At 50.5% G+C, this 19,821-nt stretch overlaps 2 protein-coding genes across 3 annotated transcripts in view; one reads left to right on the forward strand and one right to left on the reverse strand.

Annotated features, from left to right (window-relative positions):
- KCNJ10 (potassium inwardly rectifying channel subfamily J member 10) overlaps positions 1-19,594 on the reverse strand; it is a 43,380-nt gene extending 23,786 nt beyond the window's left edge. The window contains exon 1 of one of the 2 annotated variants that reach the window (XM_044274405.1): positions 17,785-19,594. Coding sequence is in view for 1 of the 2 variants with exons in the window: in XM_044274403.1 (XP_044130338.1) it covers positions 15,069-15,095 (27 nt within the window). In the remaining variant the exon portion in view is untranslated. Of the gene's footprint in view, positions 1-15,068; positions 15,201-17,784 lie in introns of those variants that run through there. The other variant, XM_044274403.1, reaches the window with a different exon arrangement.
- On the forward strand, positions 10,821-16,209 carry KCNJ9 (potassium inwardly rectifying channel subfamily J member 9). The gene is made up of 2 exons (XM_044274402.1): positions 10,821-11,940; positions 15,040-16,209. The coding sequence occupies exons 1-2, from the start codon at positions 11,028-11,030 to the stop codon at positions 15,357-15,359; spliced, it is 1,233 nt and encodes a 410-aa protein (XP_044130337.1). The 5' UTR covers positions 10,821-11,027; the 3' UTR covers positions 15,360-16,209.
- Positions 19,595-19,821: the final 227 nt, after the last annotated feature.

Genomic DNA, 19,821 nt, shown 5'->3' on the forward strand with positions numbered 1-19,821 from the left:
TGAGGTGAGTAGTAGCCTGGACAGAGGGGCGGCTGTGGATGTAGTGAGGTGAGTAGAAGCCTGGACAGAGGGGTGGCTGTGGAGTAGTGAGGTAAGTAGTAGCCTGGACAGAGGGGCGGCTGTGGATGTAGTGAGGTGAGTAGTAGTCTGGACAGAGGGCGGCTGTGGATGTAGTGAGGTGGAGTAGTAGCCTGGACAGAGGGGCGGCTGTGGATGTAGTGAGGTGAGTAGAAGCCTGGACAGAGGGGCGGCTGTGGATGTAGTGAGGTGAGTAGTTGTCGGGACAGAGGGGCGGCTGTGGATGTAGTGAGGTGAGTAGTAGTCGGGACAGAGGGGCGGCTGTGGATGTAGTGAGGTGAGTAGAAGCCTGGACAGAGGGGCGGCTGTGGATGTAGTGAGGTGAGTAGTAGTCTGGACAGAGGGGCGGCTGTGGATGTAGTGAGGTGAGTAGAAGCCTGGACAGAGGGGCGGCTGTGGATGTAGTGAGGTGAGTAGAAGCCTGGACAGAGGGGTGGCTGTGGATGTAGTGAGGTAAGTAGTAGCCTGGACAGAGGGGCGGCTGTGGATGTAGTGAGGTGAGTAGTAGCCTGGACAGAAAGGGCGGCTGTGGATGTAGTGAGGTAAGTAGATGCCTGGACAGGGGGGCGACTGTAGATAGGTACATTTGATTCTGTCGCTCATAGGTGTTTAATAGGTAAAGTAAGGTCTATAGGATTGAAGCCTGGCTGAAGGACGGTGTCCAGAGAGTCATGGTCAATAAATCCTATTCTGAATGGTCCTCATTTATACATCAATGGGCTAAATTCTGATAAAGAAAGATAACCTGTCACTGAAATAACTAAAAACTGACCAAAGTAATAAAAATGTACAGAAAATCAGTGAATGAAGATGAGACAGTTTTATAAATGATTTTGCTGATCCACAATTCAGAAGGAAACGAATGAACCCGGCCTGGACACAAAGGATGGGGCCCCTAGAAAAGACTGAAAATAATTTCACCATAGGGACATGTTAAAGTAAGGTAGGTCTTGTAAGTAGCATCAAAGGAGTCTTCATAATTAGTCTGCCTATATAGAGGGTAATAAGTAGTCCCTGTGCCGTTTGGTATCATGGTGGGTACCACACTGAACATGGACCAAAGAAAGCTCAGGAGACAGTTGTCTCAGGAAATCAGAAAGAACATTCTAGACAAACATGTTAAAGGTAAAGGCTATAACACCATCTCCAAACAGCTTCACGTTTCTGTTACCATAGATAAACATATTATTCAGAAGTTTAAGTTCCATGGCACTGTAGTCAACCTCCCCAGACATGGCCACAAGAGAAGAATTGATGACAAATTGAGGAGACAAATAATATGAATAGTAGCCAAAGAGCCCAGAAGAACTTCCAAAGAGCTTAGAGGTGAACTCCAAGGTCAGGGTACATCCGCCTCAGATCACACCATCTGTCACGGTCTGAGCCAAAGTGGACTTTATGGAAGACAACTCAGGAAAAAAAACACAGTTAAAAGCAAAATCATAAAAAAACTAGACTGGAATTTGCCAAAATGCACATTGAAAAACCACCAAGCTTGTGGGAGATTGTCCTTTAGAAGAGACAAAACTGGCGTTTTTTGGCAAATTGTATCAGCTCTATGTTTACAGCACAGAGAAAAGAAGATTGTACCTCCTGTGAAACATGGAGGAGGCTCGGGGATGGTGTGAGGCACACAATGTATTGAATCTGTGCAGGGTACAATGGTATTTTAAGACTACCAAAGCATTCTGGAGTGAAATGTGCTGCCCAATGTCAGAAAGCTTGGTATCAGTAGCAGGTCATGGGGCCTCCAACAGGATAATGACCCAAAACACAGCTAAGGCTACTTTCACACTAGCGTTCGGGTTTCCGTTCGTGAGCTCCGTTTGAAGGAGCTCACGAGCGGACCCGAACGCAGCCGTCCAGCCCTGATGCAGTCTGAATGGAGGCGGATCCGCTCAGACTGCATCAGTCTGGCGGTGTTCAGCCTCCGCTCCGCTCGCCTCCGCACGGACAGGCGGACAGCTGAACGCTGCTTGCAGCGTTCGGGTGTCCGCCTGGCCGTTCGGAGGCGTGCGGATCCGTCCAGACTTTCAATGTAAGTCAATGGGGACGGATCCGTTTGAAGATGCCACAATGTGGCTCAATCTTCAAGCGGATCCGTCCCCCATTGACTTTACATTGAAAGTCTGAACGGATCCGCGCAGGCTACTTTCGCACTTGCGCACTTGCGAATTTTTTTAAAGTTATTAATGCAGACGGATCCGTACTGAACGGAGCCTCCGTCTGCATTAATATGAGCGGATCCGTTCAGAACGGATCCGCCCGAACGCTAGTGTGAAAGTAGCCTTAGAACATCTAATAATCTACATACATCTTATGTCCTAGGGGGGGTAACAGGTACTAAAAATCTGCAGTAAGTGGTGTACCCAAGGATCAGTGCTGGGTATCCTATTTAACTCATTTATTAATGATATAGTGGATAGGGGTATTAGTACTCTTTATATTTTTGCACATGACCACAAACTATGTAGTACCGTGCAGTCTATGGAAGATGTCCGTAAACCACAAGATGACTTGGACACAATGTTTTGGCATCAACTTAGCAAATTATATTCAATGTGGATAAATGTAAAGTTATCTACATACTTCACATGTCCTAGGAGGAGTAACACTGGGGGAGTCACTTGTAGAGAAGGATCAGGTACTAATAATCTACATTCATCATATGTCCTAGGAGGAGTAACACTGTAGAGAAGTATCGGGTACTAATAATCTACATATATCATATGTCATAGGAGGAGTAACTGTCACGGATGGTGCTGCAGAAAACTAGAAGACAACAAATGAAGATCCGACTGACTTGATCCCAAACTAAGGAACATAAGGATGAGCCCTGTAAATCCCTAGCTCTCTCCCGGACTTCTCAGCCCATGCAAAGATCTCTATGATAATTGCATGCATGCCCTCGTGCCTCGACTGTATGACACCTGAACACCCTATAATAGTGAGGGGACACGACCACCGGCTCCCTACACTTAATACGGAGGGAGTCAGGGTCACCTACGATCAAGCCAACAGGACAACACAAATAAAGGAACAGACTTATCTGTAGAAGCATCAGCTGCAGCATCCAGCATGCACACAATCCAGGAAGTTGTATAAACCGCAAAGTGATGCAGTATGAGAGGGGATTTAAAGGGAAGCAATCAGTGCAACTAGATGACAGCTGAGAGAGGGAAACGAGATGACAAAATGAAAGAAAAAGAACCTCAAGCAAGAGGTTCTGTAGAACGTCTGTCAGAGCTTCTCAGATATCTGGCGGTGACAGTACCCCTCCTTCTACGAGTGGACTCCGGACACTCAGAGCCCACCTTCTCAGGATGGGACCTATGGAAAGCCCTGATGAGACGAGTGGCCTTAATGTCCGTCACTGGGACCCACATCCTCTCCTCAGGACTATAACCCTCCCAATGAACGAGGTACTGAAGAGAACCGCGGACAATACGAGATTCCACAATCCTAAAGACCTGAAATTCAAGATTACCATCAACCACAATCGAAGGAGGAGGCAAAGAGGAGGGTACAGTGGGTTGGACATAAGGTTTTAGTAGGGACTTATGAAAAACATTATGGATCTTCCAAGTCTGAGGAAGATCAAGACGGTAGGCAACAGGATTGATGACGGACAATATTTTGTAAGGCCCAATAAACCTAGGACCCAACTTCCAGGAGGGAACCTTCAATTTGATATTCTTGGTAGACAACCACACCAGATCACCAACATTCAGGTCCGGACCAGGCACACGTCTCTTATCCGCCACACGCTTATATCTCTCACTCATGCTCTTTAGATTATCCTGAATCTTTTGCCAAATAGATGACAAAGACGAGGAGAATCTGTCCTCATCAGGTAAACCAGAAGACCCCTCTCCAGAGAATGTCCCAAACTGTGGATGAAACCCATATGCACCAAAAAATGGTGACTTATCAGAGGACTCCTGACGACGATTATTTAAAGCAAACTCAGCAAGGGAGAGAAAAGAACACCAATTCTCTTGATTCTCCGCCACAAAACAGCGCAGATATGTCTCCAGATTCTGATTGACGCGCTCTGTCTGGCCATTCGACTGCGGGTGAAAAGCAGAAGAGAATGACAACCGAACCCCCAAGTGAGAACAGAAAGCCTTCCAGAATCTGGAAACAAACTGCGTGCCCCTATCAGAGACTATGTCTGAAGGAATACCATGCAGTTTGAAAATGTGATCAATAAATGCCTGCGCCAGCGTTTTAGCATTAGGCAACCCAGGAAAAGGAACAAAATGCACCATTTTGCTAAAACGGTCCACCACCACCAGAATCACAGTCTTCCCCGAGGAACGAGGCAGGTCCGTAATGAAATCCATGGACAGATGTGTCCAAGGACGGGAAGGAACGGGTAACGGAAGGAGAAGACCCGATAGCCGTGAATGAGGGACTTTGGCACGAGCGCAGGCCTCGCAGGCTGCCACAAAACCCTCAACCGACTTACGAAGAGCCGGCCACCAGAATCTCCGAGCAATGAGATCCGCTGTGGCTCTACCCCCCGGGTGCCCAGCAAGGACAGTATCGTGGTGCTCCTTAAAAACCTTGTGTCGTAAAGCGAGAGGCACAAACAACCTCCCAGGAGGACAAAGATCAGGAGCCTCTGCCTGGGCTGCCTGAACCTCTGCCTCCAATTCAGGATAAAGAGCAGAGACAACCACCTCTTCAGCCAAAATGGGACCCGGGTCTTCAAAATTCCCCCCTCCCGGAAAACAACGTGACAGGGCATCCGCCTTCACATTCTTAACCCCAGGGCGGAACGTGACAACAAAATTAAACCTTGAAAAGAACAAAGACCATCTGGCCTGTCCCGGGTTCAGACGCTTGGCTGACTCCAAGTAGGCCAGATTCTTATGGTCAGTAAACACGGTAATAGGGTGTCTGGCTCCCTCTAGCCAATGGCGCCATTCCACAAAAGCTAACTTAATGGCCAACCACTCCCTATCTCCCACATCGTAATTTCTCTCTGCTGGGGAGAGTTTCTTCGAGAAAAAAGGCACACGGTCGCCATTTGGCAGGAGGGACCCTGAGACAAGACCGCCCCCACACCCACCTCAGAAGTGTCCACCTCAACTATGAAGGGCAGAGAGATATCAGGTTGTACCAAGATGGGAGCGGAAGCAAAACTCTCCTTGATACTAGAAAAGGCCTTACGCGCCTCTACCGACCAGGAGGAAAAATCTACCCCCTTTCTGGTCATATCAGTGAGTGGTTTAACAACAGAGGAATAATTCAAAATAAACTTCCTGTAATAATTGGCAAAACCCAAAAAGCGCATCAGCGCCTTCCGATTCTCAGGAAGCTCCCACTCAAGCACAGCGCGAACCTTCTCGGGGTCCATGCGAAAACCAGAAGCGAAGAGAAGAAACCCCAGAAATTGAATTTCTGGAACCGAAAACACACATTTCTCCAGTTTAGCGTACAATTTATTCTCCCGCAGGATGAGCAAGACCTGAAGTAGGTGGTCCTTATGAGTTTTGAAATCTGGAGAAAAAAAATCAAAATGTCATCTAGATACACTAATACAAATGTCCCCATTAAATGATAAAAAATGCTGTTCACAAAATGCTGGAAGACGGCTGGGGCATTCATCAAACCAAAAGGCATAACCAAATTCTCAAAATGGCCCTCAGGGGTATTGAAGGCAGTCTTCCATTCGTCTCCTTCTCTGACCCTGACCAGGTTGTATGCCCCTCTTAGATCCAACTTGGAAAAGACTTTAGCCCCAACAATCTGGTTAAACAGGTCCGGGATCAGAGGAAGCGGATAAGGGTCACGAATAGTGATACTGTTCAGCTCCCTGAAATCCAGACAAGGTCTTAAAGAACCATCTTTTTTCTTAACAAAGAAAAAACCAGCGGCAACAGGTGACTTCGAGGGTCGTATGTGTCCTTTTCTCAGACTCTCAGAGATATAAGCACGCATAGCGATCCTCTCAGGTTGGGAGAGGTTGTATAAATGAGATTTAGGCAGCTTGGCGCCTGGGATGAGATTAATAGGGCAATCGTACTCCCTGTGCGGGGGCAAATCGTGAACTCCACTCTCAGAGAAGACATCCGAAAATTCTGAGAGAAAAGATGGTACAGTCTTAGTAGCAACCTCAGAAACAGATGTCGTGAGGCAATTCTCTCTGCAAAAGTCACTCCAACCATTTATTTGCCTCGCTTGCCAATCAATGGTGGGGTTATGTTTAGTGAGCCAGGGTAGCCCCAACACAAGAGGAGTAGGCAACCCACTAAGGACGAAACATGACACATCCTCAACATGAGTATCACTCACAATTAAACGGATATTGTGAACTATGCCCTTTAACGATTTCTGAGAAAATGGAGCGGAATCGATAGCAAAAACAGGAATATCCTTTCCCAAAGTGCGCACCTGGAAACCATGAGTTATCGCAAATTGATTATCAATGAGATTGACCGCTGCTCCACTATCTACAAAAATCTCACAAAAAATGTTCTTGCTCTCTAGCGCCACCCTGGCAGGTAGGACAAAACGGGAACTACAAGCAAACAGAAAACCTTCAATTTCCGCATCAACCCTGCCAATAGTAACAGATGGAACGTCTTTAGAGGATTTTTTTCTTTTTGTTTCTTTATTACTCTAAAAAAACTGCCTGAATCTCCTAGAGCAGGCATGTCCAAACTGCGGCCCTCCAGCTGTTGCAAAACTACAACTCCCAGCATGCCTGGATAGCTTACAGCTATTATGGCATGCTGGGAGTTGTAGTTTTGCAACAGCTGGAGGGCCGCAGTTTGGACATGCCTGTCCTAGAGGGACAAACATTTGCCAAATGATTTATACCTCCACAACAGAAACAAACCCTCCCATGAGAGCTGAATCCTCTATTGTCAGAGGCAAGCAAACCCAGCTGCATGGGCCCCTGCTCAGAGGGGATTGAGAGCGACTGAGACCCCTGTGCACTGAATAAGACCGCCGCACTGTCCTTGGACTGAGTATGACAGGAAGGAGACATCTCTCCTCTCTCTTCAAGACGCCTGTCAATACGAACGGCCCGAGACATGGCAGAGTCCAAGGAGGTAGGTCTCTCATGAAAGGCAAATGCATCTTGCAATCCCTCTGAAAGACCATGGCAAAATTGACTTCGGAGTGCAGCATCATTCCAACTAGTATCAGCTGCCCATCTCTGAAATTCTGAGCAGTATATCTCTGCAGACTGTTTACCCTGGCATAAGAGACGTAGTCTAGACTCAACCAGAGCAATAGGATCCGGATCATCATATATCTGACCCAGGGCTAAAAAAAAATTCATCCACTGAACGGAGGGGCCGTGCCCCCACCGGCAGCGAAAAGGCCCAAGACTGAGCGTTATCCCTGAGCAGCGAGATGATGATCCCCACCCTCCGCTCCTCATCACCAGAGGAATGGGGAAGAAGGCGAAAATGGAGTTTTCAAGCCTTTCTAAAACGAACAAAATTCTCACTACCCCCGGAGAACGTATCTTAGGCTCAGAACAAACTCCAGGAACGCAAGCAGAAACGGTCACCTGAAACTGAGACACAGTTTTACGGAGATCTGCTACCTCCAGTGAAAGACCCTGCATGCGGTCAATCAAGGTTGAAACCGGATTCATGCTTAAGACTGTTTTGGCGGTTTATAATGTCACGGATGGTGCTGCAGAAAACTAGAAGACAACAAATGAAGATCCGACTAACTTGATCCCAAACTAAGGAACATAAGGGTGAGCCCTGTAAAAGCCCTAGCTCTCTCCCGGACTTCTCACCCCATGCAAAGATCTCTATGATAGATAATTGCATGCCCTCGTGCCTCGACTGTATGACACCTGAACACCCTATAATAGTGAGGGGACACGACCACCGGCTCCCTACACTTAATACGGAGGGAGTCAGGGTCACCTACGATCAAGCCAACAGGACAACACAAATAAAGGAACAGACTTATCTGTAGAAGCATCAGCTGCAGCATCCAGCATGAGCACACTCCAGGAAGTTGTATAAACCGCAAAGTGATGCAGTATGGAAGGGGATTTAAAGGGATACAATCAGTGCAACTAGATGACAGCTGAGAGAGGGAAACGAGATGACAGATATCAGATATCTGGCGGTGACAGCAACACTGTAGAGTAGTATCAGGTACTAATAATCTACATACATCATATGTGATAGGAGGAGTAACACTAGACAGTCACTTGTGGAGAAGGATCGGGTACTAATCTACATACATCATATGTCCTAGGGGGAGTCACTTGTAGGGAAGGATTGGGTACTAATCTACATACATCATATGTCCTAGGAGGAGTAACACTGGAGAGTCACTTTTAGAGAAGGATCAGGTACTAATAACCTACATTCATTATATGTCCTAGGAGTAACACTGGAAGAGTCACTTATAATGAATGTAGATTATTAGTACCTGATCTTTCTCTATAAGTGACTCTCCAGTGTTACTCCTCCTAGGACATATGATGTATGTAGGTTATTAGTACCTGATCCTTCTCTAAAAGTGACTCTAGTATTACTCCTCCTAGGTCATTTGATGTATGTAGATTCAGGATTGGTATTTTATGGTTACTGATCTGATCTACCATCCTGGGGGGTCTGTTCTGCATCCCAGCACTTCCTCATATCACTTTTGTGTTGTATTGTCCTTGCTTTGGATTTAATAATAAAGATTTGTATTATATCTTGATATGTGTGATATTTTTGATTTGGAGTTGTCTATCAGGCTTCCATACATATTTGGGTGTCCTTGTAGATGGTAGATTAAATTACAGCACAATGTCAATCAGCTGCTTCTAAGGCCACCAGGATATTGTCATGCATTAAACAATGCATGGACTCGCGGGGCAGGGATGTAATATTACCACTTTACAAAGCGCTGGTGCGGCCTCATCTGGAGTATGCAGTCCAGTTCTGGGCACCAGTCCATAGAAAGAATGCCCTGGTGCTGGAGAGAGTACAGAGGAGAGCAGAACCCCTAATATCCCCCACAGTAGTAATGTCCCCCACAGTGCTTCCCCTCAGTAGTAACGTCCCTTACAGTGATTCCCCCCAGTAGTAAACTCTCCTGCAGTGCTTCCACCCCAGTAGTAACGTCCCTCACAGTGTTTTCCTCCCAGTAGTAACGTCCCTCACAGTGCTTCCCCACAGTAGTAATGTCCCCCACAGTGCTTCCCCTCAGCAGTAACGTCCCTTACAGCGATTCCCCCCAGTAGGAAACTCTCCTGAAGTGCTGCTTCCCCCCAGTAGTAACGTCCCCCAAAGTGCTTCCCCTCAGTAGTAACGTCCCTTACAGTGCTTCCCCCCAGTAGTAACATCCCTTACAGTGCTTCCCCCCAGTAGTAAACTCTCCTGCAGTGCTTCCACCCCAGTAGTAATGTCCCTCACGGTGCTTTCCCCCCAGTAGTAACGTCCCTTACAGTGCTTCCCCCCAGTAGTAAACTCTCCTGAAGCGCTTCCCCCCCAGTAGTAACGTCCCCCAAAGTGCTTCCCCTCAGTAGTAACGTCCCTTACAGTGCTTCCCCCAGTAGGAAACTCTCCTGAAGTGCTTCCCCTCAGTAGTAACGTCCCTTGCAGTGCTTCCCCCCAGTAGTAACGTCCCTTACAGTGCTTTCCCCCAGTAGTAAACTCTCCTGCAGTGCTTCCACCCCAGTAGTAACGTCCCTCACGGTGCTTTCCTCCCAGTAGTAAAATTCCCCTCAGTGGTTTCCTCTGGGAGCGCCAGAGAGGGAGGAGCAACTCCATCAGAAGATCACACATTACACCGATAAGCATCTATGAAGAGAACCGAGGGATCCCTATTAAAAAGATAAACAGCCCAACATTTTTTAGATATATCTCCACTTTTTGATGTTAGTGTCCGTGGCTGATGGGTGTTGATGCCCCGGGAGGTGGTGGATCCAGCTGATTCTGGTCTTCGGAGCCGCTTACTTCGTCTCACTCATGGCAGAGACGCCCACCTGAAGCCGCCTCCTTCCACAGACACGACAAGAGGGGGGCAGGGACTGAGCATAGTCGTCCACCCATCTCCATTCTCCGGGGCCCCTACGGCAGGCGGCTATATTTAGAGAGCTTGTGCAGGAAAGATGCTGGGAAAGCCTGGAGAGGAGCGGCTCCGCTGCGTTCTCTGCAGGTAGGTGCTGTCTTTGGATCCATGCATGGTACCAGACTTCTCATCTCCAGGAGGTCACCTTGTGCAGGACGCACATATTTCCCATTACAGCCCGCTCTGTGGTGGAAGCCCAGGGGCACGTGACGGCTGCTGCGACCTGCGTCACTATCCGTCATTCTTATATAATGGTCATGTACCTGCGCTACAAATGCGACTCCATCTGTGGGCAGTGCGGCAATGGTTAAATGTGAGATGAGGAGCTTTCAGGTCCGTATAGAGTACGACTGACAGGGGTTTCCATGGCAACAGCTGAAGCAGGGCTGCCGGGGAAGCGGGTGACAGATACTGAGCGGAGGCCATCAGCGCATGCTAATTTTAGTAAAAGTCATCAGGACTGGAAGGGACTCCTTGATTAACCCTTTGTACACTGCACAGGGAGGGGGCACTTACCTGCACAGACAGAGCTCTGGTTCTGAGCTATTCTTCTGGAGCACAAACCTCCTCTCCACAGACTGGCCTGGTAGGTAAGTGAGCAGATGTGGGACTGCACTATACTCCATCCCGTGGTGACCATGGAGGGGGTCTCACAGGGGTGCAGCAATCCCACCGGGCCCTGTCCACCACAGCATGAAAACGTCTATATAGAGCCCAGGCACAGCTCTGGTGGCTCATCCTGATCACCAGCTATGGTCACCAGCAATCACTAGTCCCCTGTCTACCCCTACAATCCCCTCATCGACCACTAAGTGCCATGTTTTCCACACGTTGCGATGGCTATGCAGTAAACTGCTTCTTCTCTTTGTCCAGGCTTTAACCCAGTCCTGATCACAATGGCCAAAGACAACAATGCCTTCACGTCCATCCCCGGCTCAACGGTCAACAGCAAACCGTCCTTCTCACACCCCTCTAAACTAGCAGAGAAGTTAGAGAAGTCAGACCGGAAGCTACGCCGCCGCCAGCGCTACGTGGAGAAGGATGGCAGGTGTAACGTGCAGCATGGAAACGTTCGGGAGACCTACCGCTACCTGACAGACATCTTCACAACATTGGTGGACTTAAAATGGCGAGTCAGCCTCCTGGTCTTCATACTGGCCTACGCTATCACGTGGCTTTTCTTTGGGGTAATTTGGTGGTTTATAGCTTATTGTCGCGGTGATTTGGAGCATTTAGAGGATTCAGAATGGACGCCTTGCATCAAGAACCTGAATGGCTTTGTTTCAGCTTTTCTCTTCTCTATAGAAACAGAGACAACCATTGGTTATGGACACAGGGTGATAACAGACAAGTGCCCAGAGGGAATCATCCTGCTCCTTCTTCAGGCCATACTTGGCTCTATGGTCAACGCCTTCATGGTGGGCTGCATGTTTGTAAAAATCTCCCAGCCCAACAAGAGAGCAGAGACGCTGGTCTTCTCCTCACACGCCGTCATCTCTTTACGGGATGATAAACTGTGCCTGATGTTTCGAGTGGGAGACCTTCGGCAATCACACATCGTCGAGGCCTCCATCCGAGCCAAACTAATCAAATCAAAGCAAACGCAGGAAGGAGAATTCATCCCCCTCAACCAGACAGACATCAACGTTGGCTTTGAGACGGGAGACGACCGCCTCTTCCTGGTCTCCCCCCTCATTATCAGCCATGAAATAAACGAGCAAAGCCCATTCTGGGAAGTGTCCAAGAGGCAACTGGAGAAGGACGAGTTTGAGATTGTTGTGATCCTGGAAGGGATGGTGGAAGCCACAGGTATGTGGAGACTAGCACCAAACACAAGCCCATTTCTAACACTATGTTTCTTCCCCAATCATTTGTGACATCCTTGGTCCATTAGCTAGAAGATCCTGGAGATCCTCATAGTGACTAGCAAAGTGTCCCCTATAGGACAATGCATGATCAACACTGTCAGTGTCACTCAGTCATGACCTGCAATGAACATGTCCTAAGACATGCAATCCGAGACGTACATGTTGATTATGGGATGGATGACCCTCCATGCTGTGATATACAAGTATCCACCTACCTGCAGGCCACCCCCCACTTCACCTAGATAACTGCTTCATGAGCAGGGTTTTCAGGCAGGAACTAATCATTACTGTGTCTTTAGACCCTAGAAGAGGTTGTGGCTTCACTGATGGGATCTGTTCAGGTGGACAGTGTTTGTGACCCATTGCGGGTGAATGTCCTGACTTCTGGGATCTTCTCTGGTGGATGGATCTTGTAGGAGGCACTCTGCTCTTCCCACTAGAGATTTACAGCACCCAAGAATACCCAGAAAGCATGACTGAGCAGGATTATGAACCGACCGGCAGCTGCCCGACACTGGCACTGAACCGACCGGCAGCTGCCCGACACTGGCACTGAACCGACCGGCAGCTGCCCGACACTGGCACTGAACCGACCGGCAGCTGCCCGACACTGGCACTGAACCGACCGGCAGCTGCCCGACACTGGCACTGAACCGACCGGCAGCTGCCCGACACTGGCACTGAACCGACCGGCAGCTGCCCGACACTGGCACTGAACCGACCGGCAGCTGCCCGACACCGGCACTGAACCGACCGGCAGCTGCCCGACACCGGCACTGAACCGACCGGCAGTTGCCCGACACTGGCTGGTGGTTATACCATTCACTGCTGTCTGTTTCTTAGTTTTACTATTCAATGATATAATAATCACTGGTACATTCCGGGCAGCGCACTATAATAATACCCTGTAGAAGTAGCACATAATTATAACTATATATAATATATCAGAGGTTAGTACCGCGGACTCTTTACTGTAAGAGCAGTGAGACCGCGGACTCTTTACTGTAAGAGCAGTGAGACCGCGGACTCTTTACTGTAAGAGCAGTGAGACCGCGGACTCTTTACTGTAAGAGCAGTGAGACCACGGACTCTGTACTGTAAGAGCAGTGAGACCGCGGACTCTTTACTGTAAGAGCAGTGAGACCGCGGACTCTTTACTGTAAGAGCAGTGAGACCGCGGACTCTTTACTGTAAGAGCAGTGAGACCGCGGACTCTTTACTGTAAGAGCAGTGAGACCGCGGACTCTTTACTGTAAGAGCAGTGAGACTATGGACTCTTTACTGTAAGAGCAGTGAGACTGTGGACTCTTTACTGTAAGAGCAGTGAGAGTATGGACTCTTTACTGTAAGAGCAGTGAGACCACGGACTCTTTACTGTAAGAGCAGTGAGACTATGGACTCTATACTGTAAGAGCAGTGAGACTATGGACTCTTTACTGTAAGAGCAGTGAGACTATGGACTCTTTACTGTAAGAGCAGTGAGACCACGGACCCTTTACTGTAAGAGCAGTGAGACTATGGACTCTATACTGTAAGAGCAGTGAGACCACGGACTCTTTACTGTAAGAGCAGTGAGACCACGGACTCTTTACTGTAAGAGCAGTGAGACCACGGACTCTTTACTGTAAGAGCAGTGAGACCACGGACTCTAACAGAGGAGTTGTGATGGTGAACTCGGCAGATGTCTGGAGTGTAATAATATTACAGGCTGTAGTTTCTGGAGAACAGTTATTGATCCAGGGAGTTGTTCTGATTACCAGATTCAGAAAGGATATTTCCCCAATAATCTGCACTGCAGGGTAATAGTCTAAACTGTGTATTTTGTCCCAACTCTCCGTTCGACCCCTCTGCTCCACTCCTTCCTCCAGGCCCCTCTGATGGGAAAAGTAACCCATGATGAAATCTAATGTACCCACGCCTTTCCCCCCAGCATCTATAGTCAGGGAGTCGGAAGACCCCCATACATATTTATCCAATTAACATACATGATGGAACCATATATGCATTTTATATGTATGGCTCCACTGATCTGTACATGGGTTAAACATAAAAAACACTTGGTCGCGCTAGTCGCCTTTATATTATGACTTTCATTAGGATAGACATCCAGGCAGGTTTCTATTCACTGACTGTAGGTTCCAACCACCAGGAGTTGCCCTATCTTGGACATTGGGGTCATATTGCTAGGATATGTCCCCAATTTCTGTTATGTTGAAAATGGAGCCCCGCAACGTGTCGCAGGGCCTCCATTTTTGTAGCTCAACTTTGCACCCTATTTTATTTTTTGGGTTGGGGCAGTGTTGGGCTCCGGCTGGTCTGTGGATGGGTTGGGGCAGTGTTGGGCTCCGGCTGGTCTGTGGATGGGTTGGGGCAGTGTTGGGCTCCGGCTGGTCTGTGGATGGGTTGGGGCAGTGTTGGGCTCCGGCTGGTCTGTGGATGGGTTGGGGCAGTGTTGGGCTCCGGCTGGTCTGTGGATGGGTTGGGGCAGTGTTGGGCTCCGGCTGGTCTGTGGATGGGTTGGGGCAGTGTTGGGCTCCGGCTGGTCTGTGGATGGGTTGGGGCAGTGTTGGGCTCCGGCTGGTCTGTGGATGGGTTGGGGCAGTGTTGGGCTCCGGCTGGTCTGTGGATGGGTTGGGGCAGTGTTGGGCTCCGGCTGGTCTGTGGATGGGTTGGGGCAGTGTTGGGCTCCGGCTGGTCTGTGGATGGGTTGGGGCAGTGTTGGGCTCCGGCTGGTCTGTGGATGCGTTGGGGCAGTGTTGGGCTCCGGCTGGTCTGTGGATGCGTTGGGGCAGTGTTGGGCTCCGGCTGGTCTGTGGATGCGTTGGGGCAGTGTTGGGCTCCGGCTGGTCTGTGGATGCGTTGGGGCAGTGTTGGGCTCCGGCTGGTCTGTGGATGCGTTGGGGCAGTGTTGGGCTCCGGCTGGTCTGTGGATGGGTTGGGGCAGTGTTGGGCTCCGGCTGGTCTGTGGATGGGTTGGGGCAGTGCTGGGCTCCGGCTGGTCTGTGTATAGCTGGCGCAGTAAATGTTTCTCTCGTTTCAGGAATGACATGCCAGGCGAGAAGCTCTTACCTTGTGGACGAGGTGCTGTGGGGTCATCGCTTCATGTCAGTGTTGAGTCTGGAGGATGGCTTCTATGAGGTGGATTATAACACATTTCACCAGACCTTTGAGGTATCTACTCCTTCCTGCAGTGCCCAGGAGCTGGCTGAGAACGCTGCCAGAATGGATGCCCATCTCTACTGGTCCATCCCCAGTCAACTGGATGAGAAGGTGGAAGAAGGCACAGAGAAAGATGGAATGGACAAACAGAGGAATGGCAGTGTGAGCAGTCCTGACAGCGAGGAAGTCCTGGTGGAGTGAACACATGGCTACCTCCACATCACAAGGTTTAAGGACCTGCACTGGTTTATGAACTTCTAAAACTAGATCCTGCACCCAGTATCACCCTCCTGACACAGCATCACTGTCCTGAACCGCACCTCTCACCCAGTGTCACCGTCCTGACACCACACCTCTCACCCAGCGTCACCGTCCTGACACCACACCTCTCACACTGCGTCACCGTCCTGACCTCACCTCTCACCCTGCGTCACCGTCCTGACACCTCACCTCTCACCCTGCGTCACCGTCCTGACACCTCACCTCTCACCCAGTGTCACCGCCCTGACACCTCACCTCTCACCCAGCGTCACCGTCCTGACATCGTGCCTCTCACCCAGCGTCACCGCCCTGACACCGTGCTTCTCACCCAGCGTCACCGCCCTGACACCGTGCTTCTCACCCAGCGTCACCGCCCTGACACTGTGCTTCTCACCCAGCGTCACCGCCCTGACACCGTGCTTCTCACCCAGCGTCACCGCCCTGACACCGTGCTTCTCACCCAGCGTCACCGCCCTGACACCGTGCTTCTCACCCAGCGTCACCGTCCTGACATCGTGCCTCTCACCCAGCGTCACCGCCCTGACACCGTGCTTCTCACCCAGCGTCACCGCCCTGACACCGTGCTTCTCACCCAGCGTCACCGTGCTTCTCACCCAGCGTCACCGCCCTGACACCGTGCTTCTCACCCAGCGTCACCGCCCTGACACCGTGCTTCTCACCCAGCGTCACCGTGCTTCTCACCCAGCGTCACCGCCCTGACACAGTGCTTCTCACCCAGCGTCACCGTCCTGACATCGTGCCTCTCACCCAGCGTCACCGCCCTGACACAGTGCTTCTCACCCAGCGTCACCGTCCTGACACCGTGCCTCTCACCCAGCGTCACCGCCCTGACACCTCACCTCTCACCCAGCGTCACCGTCCTGACATCGTGCCTCTCACCCAGCGTCACCGTCCTGACATCGTGCCTCTCACCCAGCGTCACCGTCCTGACATCATGCCTCTCACCCAGCGTCACCATCCTGACATCGTGCCTCTCACCCAGCGTCACCGTCCTGACACCGTGCCTCTCACCCAGCGTCACCGCCCTGACACCGTGCCTCTCACCCAGCGTCACCGTCCTGACACCGTGCTTCTCACCCAGTGTCACCGTCCTGACACCGTGCTTCTCACCCTGCGTCACCGTCCTGACACCGTGCCTCTCACACTGCGTCACCGTCCTGACACCGTGCTTCTCACACTGCGTCACCGTCCTGACACCGTGCTTCTCACACTGCGTCACCGTCCTGACACCGTGCCTCTCACACTGCGTCACCGTCCTGACACCGTGCCTCTCACCCTGCGTCACCGTCCTGACACCGTGCCTCTCACACTGCGTCACCGTCCTGACACCGTGCTTCTCACACTGCGTCACCGTCCTGACACCGTGCTTCTCACACTGCGTCACCGTCCTGACACCGTGCTTCTCACACTGCGTCACCGTCCTGACACCGTGCTTCTCACACTGCGTCACCGTCCTGACACCGTGCTTCTCACCCAGCGTCACCGCCCTGACACAGTGCTTCTCACCCAGCGTCACCGTCCTGACACCGTGCTTCTCACCCAGAGTTACTATTATAGACCCCCTTTACCGTTACCTACAGTACTAGCACCTACCTGTGTGGCCTCACCAACCAGGCCGTGCTGTAGAGAAGCTTCAGCTTGAGCCGCCATCTTGTTGCAGCACTGCTGGGGACAGATGTGTCTGCAGCAGTGGACACGCTGCACATTTCTGTCATGAAGACGGCCCCTGAGTAAAACGTCTCAGAAACTGGGGTGTCCATCATTAGTAACGGCAGACCAGGTTGGAGCCTCTCCACATGGGCGGCGGACTGTACCCAACAATGCTCTGCGGCACTTCCCATAATCCCTCTTCTCACTCTCCCTTGAGGGCCACCCCTATCCAGCGCACATTAACCCCATCTGTACCGGTCAGTCCCAGTAGTCAACATTTGGTATCAAGCACAATGAATCCAGAGCAGCGGGCCCCGGGGCCAGTCCTGCTCCATCCCATGTGCCTGCTCTGTACAATAAAGAGACTGATTCCTGCGCGCGTGTCCCATTATTACCCCCTGGGTGACACACACTGCAGGAGCGGGGAGAAGTCATGCATGTAACAGAGGGTTGCTCCGGGAGGGTCCTCAATGCCTCCTGGACTTACAGGTGGAGCAGAGAGAGTTTGGCCTGGATTCTCGGCCCTGTCAAAACATATGTGCATATCTACTCACCCCCTCCAGGGACCTAAATTACTGCGGTGTCAGCAGACTGGGACCGAATACTCCCCATATATGTACAGTGTGTAGCGACCAGGACCGCAGGGGCAATGCGCGAGTCTGGTGGCCTCATGGGGGTAGTAGTTGGTACTCACATTTCTGCAGCTCCCTGGGCCAGAATGCAGTGACAGAACGGAAGGCACACTCTGGTGTTGAGGGATCTCCTGCTGGATGAGGTGCCCTTGGTGGTATGGGTTTTAGGTGCAGGGTCCATGAGGTTCATGCCGCCAGCACCCTTGAGTGTAAATGAGGTGGTAAACTGAAGAGGAGTCCCTGTGAATAAAGAAATGGAGCATTTACTAAGAATCCCTTGCCTTGAGGTGTCAGTTCCAAGTTCAGTTATCATGGAGGTGTTCAGGTACACTTCTGCTCTTACCTGTGCAATAATTCCAGGTCACAGGCTCAGGTGAGGAACCAACAGGCTTCCATGTGCTGATGACACTAATATACTTTGTGCTTATGAGGTAACTGGTCCACTTGATATAATATCGTCTTCTCTATGTCTCTTTCTTCCTTTCTGAAACCTACAGGGCACTTCTCCCTAAAGGCAGGCATGCTACTTCTGCCCCATTCTCTGTACTGGTTGCCAACAGAAATGGTTCCTCACGATCCATAGAGAAACACGGTAAAACACTAGTTGTAATGATGTGTCCAGGTGGTTGAGGCTTCTCCCAGTCACTAGGTGCTGTGGCGTCCATAAGCTAGAGAAGGCTGCTATATCCACTACACTTGCTCTATACCAGTGATGGCTAACCTTGGCACTCCAGCTGTAGTGAAACTACAACTCCCAGCATGCTCCATTTATTTCTATAGAGTTCTGAGAGCAGCCAAGCAAGGGGGGCATCTTGGGAGTTGTAGTTTTAGCACAGCTGGAATGCCAGGGTTAGCCATCACTGCACTATACCCACCTCTCCACTGGTCTGTGCTGGGAAGCTTCTGGCGATTCCTCCTCCAACCTCCCTCAGCCTGGCCACTGCCAAGGGGACCAGAGTGGTAGTTACATGGTGGACTTCCCTCTCACTCTCCTCACTGAACACTTACTCCAGACTCCTCTATGTCCTGTGACCAGCCTGTCCCTTTTATAGGGGGCGTACCAGCACCATCTAGTGTTGACTGATGTGAAGTGCTTGTTACCAGCCTGTTAATAGGAATTACAGCTACATATAGATCAAAAAATGACATTCTGCAAATACCCTTAAACATATAGGGTTCCACTACGGAGTACGACACTGGAGGTGGAGGACACACAGGGCAGGCAGAGGGGGCGGTCCAGGACACACAGTACAGGCAGAGGGGGCGGTCCAGGACACACAGTACAGGCAGAGGGGGCGGTCCCGCCCACCTGCTGATTCATATGGAAACAGTCAATAAGAAGCAAGTGGGCGGGGAGAGGCAGGAGCTCATGAATACAGCGACTCCTCATTATGCGCTGGAGCGGTTAGAACCTAGCAGCATAGACATGCTGACAGATGCCCTTTAAATGTTAGGACAGCAGAAAACTGCTGATAGATGCTGAAGAGAAATGTGACTCCATCTTTAACGAATGCTCACTGTGACTGAAGAAGAATCTCGGCACCTGGTGGCCCATTATATGAGGATACATACACACGTGTACACGTATGACCTGCGCTCTACGTTCACGGACTGTTGTATGAGGAAATGCACACGTCTGTCCTACACTCTGCGTTCATGGACTGTCGTATGAGGTGCAATGTATCCGGTGGCGGGCAGAGTTCTGGGAAGGATGGGGTTAATTTACAGCAACTCCATTAGGGTCAGCCGCCATGGTGTCACATAGTCAGCCAGCGCTCCAGTGACTGCGGTGGAATATGGGCCGGACAGTGCGGCTATTGTATGTAGGCTCTCACATGTATGTTGTATGATCTCATCATATAGGCGACTATCCTCCACAGACCAGGGTGTATTATTATCAGTAACTGGTTAAATTAGCGTGACAATGGGGGGGGGGGGGGAAACCATAGAGGACACAGGGATCGGCGTTCCATATGGGTTTGGGATTCGCTCCGGCAAGTTCCGCTGAGCCCTACGCTCTTGACCGTGAGATTCCTTACATCAGACAAGAGGCGTAGATAGAGACTGAAAACCTCCACGGACCATCCGAAAGGTGAGCG

Source organism: Bufo gargarizans, unplaced genomic scaffold, assembly GCF_014858855.1.
Source record: "Bufo gargarizans isolate SCDJY-AF-19 unplaced genomic scaffold, ASM1485885v1 original_scaffold_1736_pilon, whole genome shotgun sequence".
Taxonomy (NCBI): Eukaryota; Metazoa; Chordata; class Amphibia; order Anura; family Bufonidae; genus Bufo; species Bufo gargarizans.